The 18456-nt window shown below is 37.9% G+C and overlaps 2 protein-coding genes across 2 annotated transcripts; both read left to right on the forward strand.

Moving 5' to 3' along the window:
- The first annotated feature begins 1050 nt into the window (after window positions 1-1050).
- Window positions 1051-6432, forward strand: LOC146700791 (cornifelin homolog B-like). The gene is made up of 4 exons (XM_085471035.1): window positions 1051-1134; window positions 5003-5116; window positions 5201-5358; window positions 5861-6432. Exons 2-4 carry the CDS (start codon window positions 5011-5013, stop codon window positions 5981-5983), a joined length of 387 nt encoding a protein of 128 aa, XP_085327161.1. The 5' UTR covers window positions 1051-1134; window positions 5003-5010; the 3' UTR covers window positions 5984-6432.
- A 4853-nt stretch (window positions 6433-11285) lies between these two features.
- On the forward strand, window positions 11286-17668 carry LOC146700792 (cornifelin-like). Its single transcript, XM_085471036.1, has 4 exons — window positions 11286-11370; window positions 11678-11791; window positions 12820-12977; window positions 16357-17668. The coding sequence occupies exons 2-4, from the start codon at window positions 11686-11688 to the stop codon at window positions 16477-16479; spliced, it is 387 nt and encodes a 128-aa protein (XP_085327162.1). The 5' UTR covers window positions 11286-11370; window positions 11678-11685; the 3' UTR covers window positions 16480-17668.
- The last annotated feature ends 788 nt before the right edge of the window (window positions 17669-18456 follow it).

The raw sequence follows: 18456 nt of genomic DNA on the forward strand, positions 1-18456 counted from the left end.
GGAAGGGTAGAAGGACAGATGATTGTCAAAACCTTTTCCATTCCTTTGTTTGTTGTTTTGGATTTCTCAAGCTATTTAGGTTGATCTGCATTTACAGGCAGGCATTTGTATGTTGGCAAAGAGCAAAGTCGTAAAGCACCAATCATTTCTTTAGTGTCTGTCTTGCTAAAATTTTATTTAAAATTTTTCGCAACAGTGTTTTGGTCTGGACACCATTCCCTAACATTCACGGTACATTCTTTAGTGCTCCTTTAATGTGGTTTGTTGTTTAAAGATGATGATGTGTATCATTAAATGGAAAGTTAATGGTGATTGTTATACTGAATAGAGTCTGGGAGAGGTTTATGTACTTATGTTCCTTGGAAGGAACGAAGAGGTGACCTTTTGATGCCAAAGCCAACTTTTTGTGTCATGTTTGTTTGTCTAGTTATTGAAGATGAACATTCATGGTCTTGTGCCCTGACATACACAGGAAACAAAGTGAAGGAAACTTCTTCTAGAAACTTTTAATTAAATTAGACTTTTGCAATCCAGCTAATCCAGCTGTTGAAAGACAAACTTTTCTTTATAATCAAAATGCAACGAAACCTTAATCACAGGTTAATCCAAGGTTTCAATTTTCTTCCAGGTCTAATGAAAATACTGTTTTGGTTTGTGGTCATTTTCACCAATTGTTCCTTTAACTAAGTCTACCTTCTGTTGGAACAAGAAAGTTGAATTGTTTAAAAAATAACCTACATTACATCTGTATCAGTTTTTAAAATGTTCTTGTAGGAATTGGTCTCTACCTACAAACAGCGTAAATATTCTTGCAGGAAAATGAGAAATATGTCATCCTGTTATTATTATTATTATAAAGTCCACTAACGTTTATACTTTTCTTTTCAGTGAAATTAAAGAACTAAAGCAGTGTTACATATTCTTTTCCGTGGTTTTCTTTTAATCCACTGCGCATTCCAGTGGAAAGTACAACTATATCAAAAAAAATTTTTTTAAAATGGTGAACCGGTGTGTCCGGATTGTCCTGTCAGGTGATCGCTTGTGTAAAAGGGCTTAAAAGAGCTGCGGAAAGCAAACATCACCTGTGCCTGCACAACATTGAACTCAGAGCTTTCTTATCTTCAAACACAAAAGGTAAGGCATTTTATTTTATTTTGCTTATATCCTCATAAGGTCATTTTCATGCATTAATGATGCAATTAATGACATGAAAAGTGTATGATTTTAATTTGAAAAAGTATTGTGTGTCATCAGTCTGTTAGAGTTTTGGGTTGGCATGTGGTTTCTAAATTGTGTAAAAGTTTCCAGTGCAGTGATGTGTGCTGTCATAGCTGTAGCAGTGTGCAGTTAGATAACTGAGCACTGAAACTTTTATTCCTTTGCAGCCATATTAAATATGTGTACAGTTATTCACTGGCCACTTCATTAAGTACATCTGCCTAGTACTGGATTTGACCCACCTTTATTTTTACAACTGCCTACAGTCTTTATGGCATCGATTCAACAAGGTGTTGGCAACATTTCTCAGATATTTTGGTTCATATTGACATGATAGCATCACCGAGCTGCTGCAGATTTGTCAGCTGCACATTCATGATAGGACTCTTCTGTTCTACCAGATCCTAAAGATGCTATGTTGCATTGAGATCTGGTTGCTGTGGATAGCATTTGGGTGGAGGGAACTCATTGAGAAGTTCTAGAAACGAGTTTGAGATGATTAGAAATTCGTGACATGGTGCGTTATCTTGCTAGAAATAGCCATCAGAGGACGGGCGCACTGTGGTCATAAAGGGATGGACATGGTCAGCACTCAGCTAGGCTGTAGTGGTTAACCCTTTCATACATGAACTATTACAACTGCAATTAGGAATTTTTTCTTAAGTATTCTTATTCATCTTTAGGCATTAAAAAACAATTTTTGAGGTTCACTTTTTTAAACACGTACTTAAGTACACTTTGACAACACTGACTGACCAGTGGATGGCAGGGTATGGAGTGACAAATCAGTGTCCAATTTAGTGGTTTATGTGCCATTTATGTATACCATCAACACTGACACAAATACAAGAAAACAGCCTTTGAATAGCTGTCCACTGCAGTGACCACTATGCATGAAAGGGTTAAATGATGCCCAGTTGGTACTAAGGGATGCAAAAGGTGCCAAGAAAATATCCCCCAGACCATCACAGCACCAGCAGCCTGAACCATTAGTACAATGGTTTTCTTTCACTTTCTTTATGCCAGATTCTGATCATACCATCTGAATGCCTCAGCAAAAATTAGGACTCATCAGACCAGGCAACATTTTTCCAATCTTCTATCGTCCTGTTTCGGTATGCCGCCTCTTTGCTGATACGGGTGGCAACTAGTGTGGTCTCCTTGCTGTTGTAGTCCATCTGCTTATAGGTTCGACATTTTGTGTATTCAGAGATCCTCTTACATAGTTTTAGTTGTAATAAGTGGTTATTTGACTTACTGTTGCTTTTTAAATCAACTCAAAGCAGTCTGGCCTTTCTCCTCTGAACTCTGATATCAACAAGGCATTTTCACCCAGATAACTGCTGCTCACTAGATATTTTCTCTCGTTTTTTGCAATCCAGCAGATCAGCAGTTTCTGAAACAGGCTGTGTCGCACTGCTGGCACGGTCTCTGCACAGAAAAAATCTGCGTTGCGCACAAAAAAAATCTAACCTGAATTGAAATTAAAGTAAATATGTTAACAATTCTGTTTTCCAGTGTTAGTCAGTTATTGACTGGCTGCTCCAGTATGGGATTAGAACGATGCCACCTTATCCCATAGTCCAGCCACTGATGCGATTCACATTCGTATATACGCAGCTAATCAACGTCGTTGACAGGCTATGACAATGTGCCGACACCAGTGTTTTAGCGAACAAAGCAGCCTGGCTGATGTGGAGTGAAGCCACGTTAATGACAAAGTGTACAACCATTGGAGATGTGAGCAGGACAGACGGAACAACTGACGGAAAAAGTGTGGACTTTCTACCAGTTTTTAAATTGTGTTGATCGGCCACATAAAACCAGAGTTACGATAAAAATATCTGCAATGTTTGGTTTTCTTCCTGAATACTATCGTTGTTTATATTTACTGCTGGAAGAAAACGCTGGAAAGCCTGTGAGCAAAACCAAAACACCCCTCACCCTTTCCCATTGGTCGAAAAATGTACTATGTCGACCAATCAAAAAATGATATGGCAACATGGCATTTAGCTGTTTAGGAAGGGGGAGGTTTTAGGAGTGACGGAGGTGTTTTGAGATGTGAGAGATTTGCCACGTTTAGCGCAAATCTTGTGTAGTTAGTGTGTAGTGTAGTCAATAGTTTTGTTGTGTGCGTCAGAACAAAGAGGCGACTGCTGAATGTTACAGGTGTTACAGGAGTGATACATCTCCTGCTGTCAGGCCTGCAGGTATCAGGCTGTTGTTCTCCTTTATCTCATAGTGGACAGAAATGATTATTTGGAGTGCCACAAATAATTTGTGTGGCATCAGATTTGATGCAGAACAGCTGATTGTTCTGTAAATAGTTTGAAATGTTTATTTAAAAAAACGCCTTGGCTGCATTTTTAGGTAAACAGCTGCAAAAAACTTTGTTGTTTGCAAAACTCAGTTACTTTTTTTTGAAGAACTATATAATTAATTGCCCAACATTGGTCATTATTTACTGTATTTTGCAGAGAGAGAGAGAGAGTTACAGGACCCAGACCACAGACTCATAATACAAGTCAGAGCTTTATATTTGTTTAAAAAATAAAGTTGTGTTTTCAAAATTGGAGTTCAAGTTATTTTTACTTCCAATAGTGTTAACATACTGCACAGGTCATGAACAAGATTTTTTTATTTTTTTCATTGTAAATGGGCTAAAGCAGTTAATTAAAAGTAGTCTAACATAAATGTAAACGCTGTAATTTGATTATTTTAATAAACCATGTAACTTGGATGGATTCGATGCTGGTGTGACCACAGTGCACACATCTAATGTCGCTCACAGTGATCCAAGGGTGTGTTTGCTCAGACACATGAAAAATTAAAGGGAACATTGGTGCAAAGCCTCACAGATGATGTGCAGCAGTGGGTCCCTCAGTCTGTCCTCACTCTGGACACTTGCAGTTGTCACACATGGTAATCAAATGTATGATAAGCTGCAGGATTCAAACACAAGCGTAACTTATAAACACATGTTCATACTTTTATTACACAATCAGAGAGAAAGAAAAAGAGAGAGAGTGCAGGACAGACAGGTGACAGTCTCAGGTGTACACACTGCTACAAAACAGCACAAGAGAAGGAGGATTTAGTGTTTGTGTTATTACGAGTGCTAAACAAGAAGAGTTCCCAGATGGTACAGTGGACACATGTGACTCCTGTGATTAAAGCATCTTTCTTTCAGCTTAACGAGTGAACCGTCAGCTCGTTCAAACACACGTTAAAGTCCGTTTGGCTCGACACCACCGAACAGAGGCAGCAATATAACATAGCTGACTTTAATTATCCATGAAATCATCACATTCTCTGTAGGATTAATGTCAACTACTGAACGGTGTATATTTTTAAAGGCTTTAAAACCAAGTTAGTACAAACGTCACTAATGTCACATAACTTTACCGATATGTGGCCAACAGTAATGTTTTAATGTTCTTCATTATTAAACATTTGCACATAAATAAGTGACATAATATTCAGTACTTACTTTTGAAAGTTTATTTTTCGGCCGTTCCGCTTCAGCCGTCTGCCATATTTTTCGGCAAAATTATCCACACCATTCGCCGCGCTATGAATATTTCATTTGAGCAAACAAAATTTCTGTTTTTAAATTTGCCATTGTGATTATCTGTATAAGTGAAATATCTGATTATATTGTCAAGTTTTGAATGCACTGGTTAGGTGTGGTTAATAAAGGGTTGTGGCTGCTCTCTTCCACAACAGCCTTTTGTAGTGCTTAACCTTGTGATCTTATGAACTTTCAACCTGGTTCCTCCTTTAGACTCCATCATGACTGATACGATGGTCGTCACGCAGCCTCAGCCTGTGATATATGTTCAAGGGTCGGATGAATGGTCATCTGGGTTATTTGACTTCTGTGAAAATGTGCCAGAGTGTAAGTGTCTCTGATTTATATCTATACCACAGCAAGTACTAATTCACTGCCAATGCACTGTGCTTATCATTTCTCCTTTTTAAGGCCTTTTTGCTTACTTTTGCTTACCCTGCTTCGCCTGTAAAACTTCGAGAGACTACGGGGAAAATCTCTGTCTCCCTCTGGCCGACTGGGTGAGCGGCATGATCCCGCCGGCCACCATGTCCATGAGGGTCTCCATGCGACACCGCTATGGCATCACCGTAAGGCCAAAATTTGATTTTCTTTTTAATGTATCTATATTTCACTCACTTAGCCTTCAGCCACTCTGTTGCACTAATACTTTTGAGAGGAGTTTGTTTCAACTTTTTAAAAGTTGCTTTTATTTGTGTTAACTATTTCTTTGCCTACTGCGCGTTTGCCTACTGTGCGTTTTAAGGCTGTCAGTAGGCTACTGAGATTTCAGCCTTGTAAAACAACCTTTATAACATGACCAAATTATAACAAAAGAAAGATTGTATATCACCATATTTCGGATTTTTAAAGGAAGAAACTGTATTTTCTTAAATCATTCTGTGTCTGAATAATTTTTATAGATCAACATGTATTCTGTCAACATTATGCAATCTGCTCTTTATCTATAAAACTGTGCTTAAGACTATTTCTTACCTAAGCCATTGGGGTCTTTCAGCTCTTACATATTAACATAAAAAACTGGCCTGGTTAGCCACTTGCTGACCAAACGTCACTGTGTTTTGTTTTTAGGGCACCATGTGTAACGACTGTGTGCTTTCGACATTCTGTATCTCCTGTGTCTGGTGTCAGATGTCCAGAGAGATGAAGAAACGAGCACTCCCAGTCGTTATGGTTGCTACTAAAAACGTGTAACCTCTTCCTTCTTCATCATGTCTGGGGCCACCATCCTCATGGAGTCTTAGCAGCACAATACACTTTAAACAGAAATCCAACTGTAGCCATCCAAGCTTATTGAAGTTAGGAAACTGAAATGAAGTAAAAGGAAACTGTTTTTAATGTAATTAAACTATCATTAACTATCTAAAATAGTGCCTTTTAAATTTTATTTTACATTTTTCCCTTTGAGAACAAAAATTCTTCACCGAGGGGTTTATAATGACCACTTATTAACCAAAGAATACTTTAACTTGAGTTTAAAGGGGGTGTTAAAAGTGTGTTTTTGTGTAATCTCACATACTTTAGTCAGGTTTGTATTTTATTTTTATCTGGCATAATGAAAATTTTAAACAGATAAACTTAAATGACATAAAAATCCAAACACTGTTCTTTCATTTTTTGTCAATAAAATTAAGTGAAAGGCACATGACTCTTATTTTTCTGTGTTCATACAGCACGCTGTTAACAGATGGTAAACATACAAGTGTATGAAAGTGAATTTCAAAAATACATAAAAGAAAAAGGATTTGGTTACCTTTAATAAGTGCTTTAAAAGTGTAACACCTCAGAACACAACACTGGATGCCACTTCTTTTATTGTTTTCTTCTTTTTTTAATAATTAATTTTGATAGTAGTAGTAGCAAAAGTAGTAATGGCAGAAATTAGTTGGGTGCCAGTCCTTCAAACTAGCATGTGCTAGTTTACTGATATTGATATTTTTGGTAAATTCAGCTGTTTTCTGTTTGAAGGAAGCTGACATTTTATCAGTGATGTATGATCCTGACAGAAGGTTCTTCCACAGTGCGATGTTTTTTTTTTTTTTTAAATCCTGTCCCTTCTGGCAGGTTTCAATCAGAATTATAACAAAAGGATAAAGCACAGATGGAAAAGCACAATGTATCACAAACTGATGCACCTGTAAGAAAAAACAAAGGGAAAAAAAACTGTTCATTCAGTATATGAGGACATGCATTGATGTATATAAGATGCAGAGAGTATTGTAGTCTCTTATGTTATGTAGCGCAGTTTCTGATACTATAATCAATTTTAACTGTAAGTTCTTAAGAGACTATGAGCTGTCAATGTCACACATCGGGAGTCAATTCTGAAAATTGATAAAGTGTTTAAAATGTAAAGTGTGTGTGTGTGTGTGTTTCTATTAAGGATTTCACTCACTCTTTGAACGAATATCAAAGTCTTGGCCCTTTAACAGAGATGTGATACAGCGCCATCTGGTGGTTGACTTTCATTGGAGATTTTTTCCCTTTAATTTAGCTTGAGGCAGGTGCATGGTTGCTGATTGTTCTTGAGAGGATTTGTGTCTCTGATATATCTGGGGAAGTTAAAAGATGATGAGTTTTCTTGATCGCCTCCATCTATAGCAAAGAGCAAAGTACATACTGTAATCTTGCATGTAGTGTTTTCAATTTTCAGTGCCAGGACTATCCATTATGGGGTCCAGCAGAGCATTAAAGTCACCTATTGTCATTTTTGAGCTATAAATATACTTGCGAGTGATTCTTTGGCATGATTTATTTCGTCTTCTGGTTATTATCTTTTATTCATTTTCATTCCTTGTGCTGTTTTATATGTGAATGGTTGTCTGTCTCTCTGTGGTAGACAGACTGATGGCCTGTCCAGGGTGTACCCTGGTTCTCACTCCATGGCAGCTGAGATAGGCACCAGCACCCCCGTGACGCTGAATTGGAAAAGTAGGTTATTTGGAGTGCGGCATCATGTCTAGTATTTCTGACCCTAAAAGTCTTATTGATGATTTCAGGATACATGCAACAGCTGTTTGTATTGTAAGTTAGAAGGGGAGAATATCAGAAAATGCTATCTTATGCTAACTAAGACCCAGTGGAACCCCATTTCCACTTAACAGAAACCGTACTCATACGTCAGGATTGTTAGATGTTCAGTTTAATGTATGGACTTGAAATTCACTTTAAAGTGAGTTTGTTTTACTTCATGCCATCCAGATTTCATAAAATTTCATTTTCAGGTTTAAAATGAAATGCAGTGTGGTCATATTTTTATGGAAGGAACTGGAGTTTTGGTAAAGCCACAAATCCAGTCAACACTGTCTAAGGAGCTTGGGCACAAAGCAACTAGACTTCTTCAGAATATGTTTCACGTCTCATCTAAGAAGGTTTTTCAGTTCTAAAAGCAAATAGTCCCAGGTATTTTAAACCTAGTGCTAGGGGGGTGTCCCCCTACTAGAGGATTGTTGACCCATTATTAATAATATGCCTAATCAAATGAACCAAGATTATCATCAGAGGTTTCATGTGAAACCACTGTGAAACTTTGACTCACCCTATCATTTGACCTATTGAGGTCCCCTGAGGCAAGATGTGAGTGGGGGTTGAGGTACCTGGGAAGAGACATCAAGATTGCATTGTAGGTAGCAGACAGTTGGTGTCGTAAGCCACCCAGTCTGACTGCCGTTCACAGTGCACGTAGACGGCTTCTTTCACTACTCTTTCAAACCACCTGTCTTCTCATTCCAAAATGTGAACACTGGCTTCCTCGAAAGAGTGACCTTTATCTGGTACTGTACACAGACATCCAGTCATCACAAAAACGCACTTATGTGAGTGGAGAGTTCTGTAGATAACCTACTAACAATGCACTGATCTACAAAGAAAGATGCAGTCAGTTCATTCCAGTAACAATCATTCCAGCAAGAGCAGCACAAATATTAGGTCATAACAAACGGCTTCAATGCAGGTATCCCACCAATCTACTTACCAAATAGCACAAGTTTTATGTTCCTAACCGAATCGATATGTTTTTTGTAAAACGTTTTTGCAGCTGTTCTCTGGACAAAACTGATAGGGACTCATCCTCCCTTAATACAAATTGTGCCAAGGTGTGATGTCGCAATCTGAAAACAGCTGATCTATCTGGCATAAGGAAGAAAAAACACAGCTTACCATCAGATCTTGACGCAAACATGTTTGATTAAAGTTACCGTTCTATCGTGTGCCACGTGAGTACCTCGGAGGTTGTAGTTACTTATTAAAGTAAATATTACTCAGACACACTTCAGATCGAAGCCTGAGTATTTGCTGCATTTTGAGAGACATCGCTACTTGGTTTGAAACAGATGGATGAGAAAACCAGTCTGTCGTGTTTTAATTCTTTACCAATCTTTGTGTGGAAATGGGGTTAAAACCCGAAATGCCAGATTTCAGTCAACTTCCTGGAAAACACAAGATGTCTGCCTGCACAGGTTTAACAACTCTGTGACAGGCCCAGGGGCAGATGTTTCGCTGTCTTTTTTTCACCTACCACCAAAGTAAACAAGAGTACATAGCTAAGTCTCTCTTTCTCTCTCACACATACATGCACACAGTTCATGCTAAGATGATAGTGAATAGTAATAATCAACTATATTAATAACATGATTCCAGCTTTTGATCAACACCAGTGGTGGATCTGCCAATTCTGGTATTCTATGGCAAATGCCAACTGGGATCCATGGTGCTAGGCAGTGAGCACAGGGCCAAGTAGAAGATGTTCGGCCCTCAAGCCACCCTCACAAAGTCTGCGTTTTACTGTTTGGTCAGAGACATTTACACCAGTGGTCATTTAGTAACTCTGGTAATGTTCCTGTTCCTACTTGGACAAAGGAGCAGATACCAGTCCTGCTGATGGGTTAAGGGCCTTCTACGGCCCAGTCTAGCTCTCCTACTGTATTTGTCTGTGCTGGGAGGCACAGCAAACCTTCTGGCAATGGCATGTATTTATGTGCCATCCTGGAGGAGTTGGATTCCCTGTGCAACCTCTGTCGTATCTAAGTATCATCTCATGTTACAAGTAGTGACACTGACCCTAGCCAAATGCAAAATTAGTGAAAAAACAATCAGTAAAGATGAAAAACCATTCCTGTTTTGGGGGTTGTATCCTCTAGTGCACCTGCTATTAACTTCATCAGCACCAGAGCAGCTGGAACTGATTAATGACCCCCTCTGCTACTTAGCCGACCAAATCAATATCCCAGAAGTTTAGAAGTGTCTCTTGAATTTTTTTGAGCAGTGTATTTCCTCTGACATCAAACCTTTTCATAAATTTTTAATCCACTCTTTTAATCATTTGAGTGTAAAATGACTGAGAAAATACAGAACAAGTTTATTTGACCACCACCAAATATAAGGTTTATGTCACAGCTGGCCTACATTAACAGTATTGATCATTACCAAAATATTTCTCATATTTCATTGAAGGTTAATTTACCAGTATGGACAATTATATTTGTAATGCTAAAATGTAATCATTATTGTTATCGATGACTTTTCATAACTACTTTTCTACAAAAAAGCAGACAAAAAGAAAAAGCACATTATTATTGTAAGGTGCCAAATTACAGTTGAAATCCTAACAGAAAAAATTGTTTTAGTTTTTGACTTCCCAGATAAGTCCAATGTTCCGGCTCACCCAGTCCAGCCGCCCAGTCAGATGTTACGCCCTTGGCGCCTGTCATAACCCATATAAGGCGTATCTTTGCATCTTATATTAAGATCCTCTTCCCGCCTCCTTCACAGCGATGCTCATCGCTGTTTCATCAGAATGTCAGTGTTACTGAAAATCAGAAAGATGTGGAGCTCTGATTCCAAAGGTTTTGGTGAGGACAGAGCCAACGCTTTGGCGTCACGCCCGCAACGTTGACTCATCCACGCACGCCAGTTCCTCACTTCATCTCACAATAGCACATTCCAAATGCATGACCACTCCTAATGGAAATCATAACAATCACATAAAGGAACATAAAACCTCTATTGTTACTGTTGTTGTTTTTTCGGTGTTAATTACAGTGAATTGCCTGGCGCGAACTTTGGGTTAGGGCAACTTGACCTGTCGTTTTTCTGCCCACAGCTTTTTAGTTCAGAGGGCACGAGGTCACTGGAGAAAGCAAACAACAACAACAACAACAACAAAACAAACAAACAAACAAACAAACAAACAAAAAACCCCAACACGCTCACTTTAAAGAAAAAACACACACACTTGAGACATGTATATGAATATGAAATACATGCATATGAATAGAGAAAGCTTCCGTTCCGTCAGTAATGGGAGTCTTCAGTATGCAGCAATACCACATATATTTCCCCGGTGAAGTGAAAGCAGTGTGGGATCATTTTTTTCCGCATTAGACAATGACCTTTCCAGTTGCCGCACCTTCACTTTCAACATTAACACAAAGTTGCGGAGTGAACCGGTGCGTCCGGATTCTTCTGTCAGGTGATCTCATGTTTTCTAAAAGGATTTAAGACATGAGAGCTTCTCGGAGCTTTCAGAGATCAGCTGTGACCGAACATCCACCTCAGAGCTTTCTAATCGTCAAACACAAAAGGTAAGACATTTTATTTATTCGTTTAGTTTCGTTCCCATCCACATGAGCTCAGACTTTATATATTAACCACAGTAAAATTATAAATATAACGAGCAGCAGTTTACTGTTTTAATTTAAGAAAGTAATGATATTATAGGCCTATTAATAACCAACATGTTGACAAGTAACAATTTAAAAGCAGAGGAGCTCTTTAATGGTTATTGAGAAAGGCTGGGAGTATAGTGAACATTTACCAGCTTTCCTGAAATACACACCTGATTGTAAGAGGACTTGCAGTTGGAATTTTTCACCTTGCTCTTTCTTTTAGGCGCCATCATGACTTCTAAAATGGTTGTTCGGCAACCTCAGCCTATGATGTATACCCAAGAGTCTGATGAGTGGTCAAGTGGGATCTGTGACTGCTGTCAAGATGTGCCAGGGTGTAAGAGTCTCTTAATTATCTTCAAAGTTTATAGAGGACTTTTGCTCTGCAGTGATCGTCACACATGTGACAAAGGAACTTATTTTGCTCACTCGAAGGGAAAATATTTATTCCTAATAATCAAATTTTTAAAACAGTAGGAAACAAAATCAAAACAAACAACAAACAAACAAAAATGCTGTTTTCGTATTTCATTATCTATAAATAACATAAAAATGAATCAAAGAGTGTTTTTTGTTTTCTGGACCTGAACCTCCTGATGAAATCCAGGAAGCCACACCTACATAAGAATTAAGGCCGTAGTATGTTTTTTTTTAATGTGGTGAGAAAGGCATTGGTCCAAGAAAGAAAAAAAGGATTTATTAACATCCTCATATTTTCATTTGTATTTTCAAACACGTGGTGTGCGTCATGTGATTGGTTGTTTTAATCAGACAAAAAAAGGACAAAAGATAATTGTACTTCCGTCATACTTAGGTGTTATTTTCAAATTTAACTCATAACTTGTACATACCCACATGCACAACTATAGCACTCACACTTATTTTTTCCAAAGACATAATAACCCCGTTTACACTATTTTCAAAGATCTGATTTGTTTGGCATTCATTTTCATTTCATTCTCTACAAAAGGGAATTTCTATTCTAATAACGATTAGCGTCTTTTAAGAGCACATGCTCGCCTTTTTTTCTTTTCTACATTAACTCACTGTGTCCTTGTATAATTTCAGCATCATAATGATGTTAGATCTTATTTCTTCTGAGTTATTACTTAAATGGCCAAACCGAAATGATGATAGGACAACTATAAGACATTTTATTTTCAGTTTAAATCAATAATAATGCTACTTCCTTAAATAGATTTAAATCAGACGTCTTTCTAACACATTCTACATAAATAGCGCGGCTTATTGTCCTGTTTTCTTTATTAAGCATTTCAGGGTTTTACGTGAGTGTGTGTAGTTGAGTGTTTTCCTGGTTTCGCAGTCCATATCATTTGCTTTTCTCTGTATCTTTGCCTCTTTCAGGCTGTTGTGCTTTCTGGTGCTTGCCCTGCTTTGCCTGCATAACTTCGAGAGATTATGGTGAGCCTCTCTGCCTCCCCCTGCTGGAGATTTTCAGTGGTTTTATCCCGGGAATCACCATGTCCATGAGGGTCAACATGCGACAGCGCTATCGCATCAGGGTAAGGCCAATGTTTTCAGCTTTATACAGTTAGTTACCGAGATGTTTGGACCAATATAATTAAATACATCAGACCCTGAGCTTTCATTTGAGAGATTTTTTTTCTTTAAGCAGGTAACAGCAGGTGACCTATTAATAGTCATTAAGTCAATGGTAATGGTCTTATAGCTAGAACTGAGCCAAATAAGCAGAGTTTTAGAAACTAGAATATATTTGCTTTCAAATCAAGTCTGAAACCTGCATTTGTCCTTCTAGTATCAGATTTCGGTTTGGGTATGATCTTGAAAAGGTCAGTGCTGACCTGGTGGATGTTAATAGGTAAAGCTACAAAAACAAAACAAATCCATCTGACAGATAGCAAGAACATTAGAAGGAAAGATGATCCTGAGCAGAATGACTAGAAAATAAAAAGCATGAAATAGTCTCGGAAGAGCTCATGATCCCATTAAACAGCTGGATGTTGAAATGTGCAGAGTTACAAAGTAGATTGGATTAGGGCTGAACGATTATGGAAAATAATCTAATTGCGATTTTTTGCCCCAATATTGCGATTGCGATGCGATTATTTTTTAAGGTCTTTGTCTTCTGTATTATTAAACAAAGACAAGCAATACATCATATAGTATGGCCAATACTATATTACATTAATTTTAAACTGTTCTTTCCTGGAAGACAGACCTCTGTTATGATGACATGAGGTGATGCATGAATTGATGACTGACATTTTTATTTAACTTCTTCAATCACAACAGTATATTTGAACATACACAATAGTTTATTTTTAGCTTACAAACATCTGAGCATAAAGTGCTGACAAGGAACCCTGGTGTAAACATTAAAATGAAAGTCAGTACAATGTGCAGATTGCAGAAATATACATAAACAAAATCAGTGGCTTTACCACACTCAGTTTTTCGACATCTGTGAACTACTAGACAGTCATTCAATTAAAAAATAATATTAAATAAATAAAACTAATAAATAAAAAATACACACATCTTACTGATCTCTGCAGTCAGTAACATTACACATAAAGTGCAAACATAATAGCAATTGTATAAACACACACACAAACACGCCTTTAAAGTTTAAAGGCGTGAAATTGGACGGTCTAGTTCTGATTAGCGTCACCGCTGTCTCGGTGGAGTTTAATAAACTCGGCCGTCTGCTTCTTGCTATCTAAAATATAACCAGACACTGGTGTAAATTCTCGACTGTCTCATACTTCTGTTTAATAAGTTTTCTGTTTGACGTTTAGTCAGCTGTGTGAAAACCAAGGAGGAACCCACCCGGGGGATTAATAAAGTTTTATTTTATCTAATCTAATAACTTTAATCTCAGCCAAACCGATTTACTCACGAACAAACAAAACACTGAAAAAAGCCCAACAATAACATTTTTAGGTTGTCTAAGTGACTTATATATTACGTTTAACCCGAGCAGCGAAACTCCGCGGTGATCTGAAAATGATGTGCCGGGAGTTGTGCCGTTCTCGGCCGCATCAGTAATCCTCGAGCTCCCGGCTAGCTGTCGAGCTGGTGGGTAGCAGACGCCTCTGAAAACGTCGAAGCACTTTTGCAAATATGGGATATCTTGATAAACCGAGCAGATATTTGATGTTTACACAGCTACTTTCTCGCCTGAAAATATGTTAAAAGTTTATTTTGTGACCCAGAAAGATTAGTATGAGTAATTTTAAAACTTAGTAGCGGCCGCCATTGCTGGAAACTGGAGTTTGGCTGGGCCGCGCTATGAATTCTGGGATATGGTAGTAATTTGGACAGCCTTCGGCGCGTCGCTGTGACGTAATCGGTCTACAAATGCGGCCTCAGGAGGATGCAGCCCATGAATTTGGACATGTCCAGAGTATAATCGCAGCCTTTGCGGTTAGAAAATTGCACTTGATCATGTCGCGATATTATCGCAAATGCGATATATCGTTCAGCCCTAGATTGGATGGTGCTCAACCCTAAAGATGGGTGTAGCCGGTCTGGCCTTAAACTCTTATTGCCGTTAGTTCTCTGCGTTGTGTTGTGCGAATGACCAGAGGAGTCAGCTCTCACTTTGCCAGCTGGGTGGATTTATTCTCCCAGAACTGTTTAAAATAAAAACAAAACAGTACAGCAACTTCACTTTACTGGACTTCTGCATGAACACCTCTCCTCAGCGGGGCCTCTAGGCGACTGAGGTGCAACATTACAACAAATCCAATTACCAAATAATACTGCTAAAATGTATTTATATTCATATATAACAAACAAAAATGCACTGCATCGTGAACATATAGTGACAATTACCTCATCAACAAAATTATACTTTAGGGAGACTTCATTTACCAGTGGCAATTTTACATATTTACAGTAAGTTGAAACAGTGAACATGAATCACAAACAAACAGAAGATATAACCAGTTCACATGACACAAAAATAAAAGAGGGAGCTCACATACCTGTTTAAAATAAAAACAAAACAGTACAGCAACTTCACTTTACTGGACTTCTGCATGAACACCTTCAAGGGAGAGAGAAGGATAGCGGACCACATGAGAAGCCACTTGCATGCGCCTATGCTCTCATCTGAGACATGCTAACTAGCATGTTACAATAAAGTGCTGTACTCGACAGAGAAACAATAATTCACACTAAAACATCTAACAGAACTATGAGACAAAATGCACAAAGGGAACGAGCAGTGTTTGAATTACTTTTAGTTACTTTAACTGTGTTTATTTGCTCTGTAACTGAGAACACTAGCGTACGCTCACCTCTCCTCAGCGGGGCCTCTAGGCGACTGAGGAAAATAGCGCGCAGCTACAGGAAGTGACTTCGTGGGAAGTCAAAGGTCACACAAACAAAATAAAAGCTCCCAAAATATAAATACAGAAAATAAACATATATAAATAAACACATATACATAACCAATACTGACAAAGCGAGATAACACTGCAGGATGGATCTTTGGTGAAATATAAATTATTTTTTAATACACCCGTTACATCGGCACTGTTTTTCTTTTTTTTTTTTAGGTCAGAAAGTGGAATATTGTACAATTGCTGGCCAATTCAATGAAACTTTTTGAGTTTTGATGACTTTTGTTGGTCAGTCTGGTAAAGGTAAACAGTGTATTGCAGCATAATAATCAGGAACTGTAGAAAACTCACCTTAAGGAACAATAACTCCAAAACCAATTCAACAGAGTGAAAAGCAAAAGGTTAAAAATGCAAGACTTTTCAGTCCAAACTGCTAAAACACAACCAAACTGTAACCGCACATCAAAAAACCTGATTCATCTCTTTTCACAGGAAAAATCATTTCCATATTAATGTAAAAACTGATCAGATTGACTGTTTATTACCAAACGTGTCTGTATTTTATCTGCAGGGCACCATGTGTCGGGATTGTGTGCTTTCGACTTTCTGTTGCGCCTGCAGCTGGTGTCAGATGTCCAGAGAAATGAAGAGTAGGAATGTTTCAGTTGTTATGGTTGGTGCCAAAAACACATAACCTCTTCGCTCTTCATCATCACCACCTGGGCTGCTGGTTACTTAATACAACACCATCTGCGTGGAATGTCAGTAACATTTTACACCGATGACTTCTTTGAGGAAGAGTAGTGTTCACGTCACTGACAGAAACGTGTCTGTAAATATGACTTTATTAAAGGGAGACGGGATCATGGCTTGCTGACTAAAACATTATAGAAATCTCTTAATAAATGTTAAAAATATATAATGACCTTTGTCTTGAATTGTAATCTTTTTTTTTCTTGTGAGTTTGCTTACATACACAACACTAATGGTTGCATTTAACAAGTCACAATCTACGTTCACAATAAGCACTGGGATTCAAAAATTTGTATAAAAAACTGAAGAATGTATTTTTTTTATCCTGCTTGCAATTAAATAAACAAATAGCACAGAAATAAAAAGAGAGCATGGAGGTTTTATTTATTTATTTATTTATTTGCGTTTATCACCAATAAAAAATAACCACAGTATGTTCAGAAAGCAGTTAATTCTGTGAATGTCCTCTGCGCCTGGGTAAGACTCCACCTCAGGCTAAAGACACACTGCACAGGAAGGTGACGCGGGCTCCTTTAAACACTTGTAAAAAAGTGACACGGCCACTAGAGGGAGTCAAACTCTTTACAATGAGTCCAACAGCTCGTTAAGGCTGAGGTCAAAGTGGGTCACACAGGATCAGACTGACTACAGCATCGCCACTCATGTTTCACCTTACAAGCTGTGCCACCTGTGTGTTCAGGAGGAGAAACACGTCATAAAAACACCACACAATGTAAGATATTTCAGTGTAGTTGATAAATCTTTGTTTTACCTCTGCAAAGTTGTGGAAGTCAGAAATGAAGCTGCAAGCAATTTCATCACTGTCAGTAAGTCAATGTAGAATAAAGATAAAGTTTAGAATAGAATAATTTTGCTTGTCTACAGGAAAAGATGCAATATTACAAGTTTAAACTAAACTGTTACTTTCCTTGAAAATGATCCTTGCCTCAAGATTTCTTCAGGTAACAGAAAAATAACACAAATACAAGTTTTTAGTGATTTTTTTTCACTCCTGTATGTTACAGATATGATATAATTTTAATTTACTTGATCAAAAATTTTATTTATAAATGATCTCATACCCACGACTTTGAGTTGGATAAGCGGATTAAAATGGATGGTTGGAATTATCTCGGAATTTTGTCTTCCCAAAGTCTCAGTGTAATTTTTCCCTTCTGAAGCCTGATAATGGGTTTCTGCATTGTCATAGTTAACACCATTAACAAGTTAGCATTTTGTTTTAAATGTTAAATGTAGGCTTTCTCTGCCTTGAGCTGAGCATGAACAGGTGTTTCATGGATCCAGAAAACCTTTTAGTCTCTTTAATCCTGTTATTTTGGCTTTAAAAGCACCATTTTTGTTGTTGTGTTATCCATTTAAAGGCCTTATGGATAAACCACCTGACTTTAGCAGGTCATAGATCTGTGCTACTACTTTCTGTACATGGTAAAGAAAAAATTTAGCTGCTTTGTATTTTTCTTTAGTCTTTATTTATGGCTCCTGGAATCATTAGCGAGTGTTTTAGTCTCCTTTAGCTTGTTGTTTGGTTTTAATTTCACAGGACAAGCCGGACAATTTAGCAGCCAAAGAGACAGATGATTTTTCTCAAAGGTCGATAAACACAGCTGAACAATGACAGCAGTAAAACAGAGAGGATGCTGGACCTAAAATGCATCACAAGGGCATTTTAGCTTGTATTTAGCAGCTTGTTTTGGTCTTTTTCTGCTCTAAACGTGTCCAAATTGATTGATTCAGCTTTAAACTTGTGACATCTGCACTGCATGGTCACCTCGGTGTTTGCCAAGACCAATTACATTCAAAGGAGGATGAAGAAATAGCGCTTTAGCCCCTTTTGCTTCAGTTGTGGAGTCTATCATGTCATATTTTGTCAAATTACTCCCAATAAACTTTCCCACTT

The sequence above is a fragment of the Copadichromis virginalis genome, linkage group LG10, assembly GCF_057382275.1.
Source record: "Copadichromis virginalis isolate Kocher_CV1m ecotype Utaka linkage group LG10, C_Virginalis_male_GT1.1, whole genome shotgun sequence".
Classification (NCBI taxonomy): domain Eukaryota; kingdom Metazoa; phylum Chordata; class Actinopteri; order Cichliformes; family Cichlidae; genus Copadichromis; species Copadichromis virginalis.

Bases quoted from the DNA above. Each gene is read 5' to 3' on its own strand.
- LOC146700791 (XM_085471035.1), top strand. From the start codon at position 5,011: ATGACTGATACGATGGTCGTCACGCAGCCTCAGCCTGTGATATATGTT. The intron at 5,117-5,200 runs GTAAGTGTCTCT...CTCCTTTTTAAG, and splicing joins CTGTGAAAATGTGCCAGAGT to GCCTTTTTGCTTACTTTTGC. The intron at 5,359-5,860 runs GTAAGGCCAAAA...TTTTGTTTTTAG, and splicing joins GACACCGCTATGGCATCACC to GGCACCATGTGTAACGACTG.
- LOC146700792 (XM_085471036.1), top strand. From the start codon at position 11,686: ATGACTTCTAAAATGGTTGTTCGGCAACCTCAGCCTATGATGTATACC. The intron at 11,792-12,819 runs GTAAGAGTCTCT...TGCCTCTTTCAG, and splicing joins CTGTCAAGATGTGCCAGGGT to GCTGTTGTGCTTTCTGGTGC. The intron at 12,978-16,356 runs GTAAGGCCAATG...TTTTATCTGCAG, and splicing joins GACAGCGCTATCGCATCAGG to GGCACCATGTGTCGGGATTG.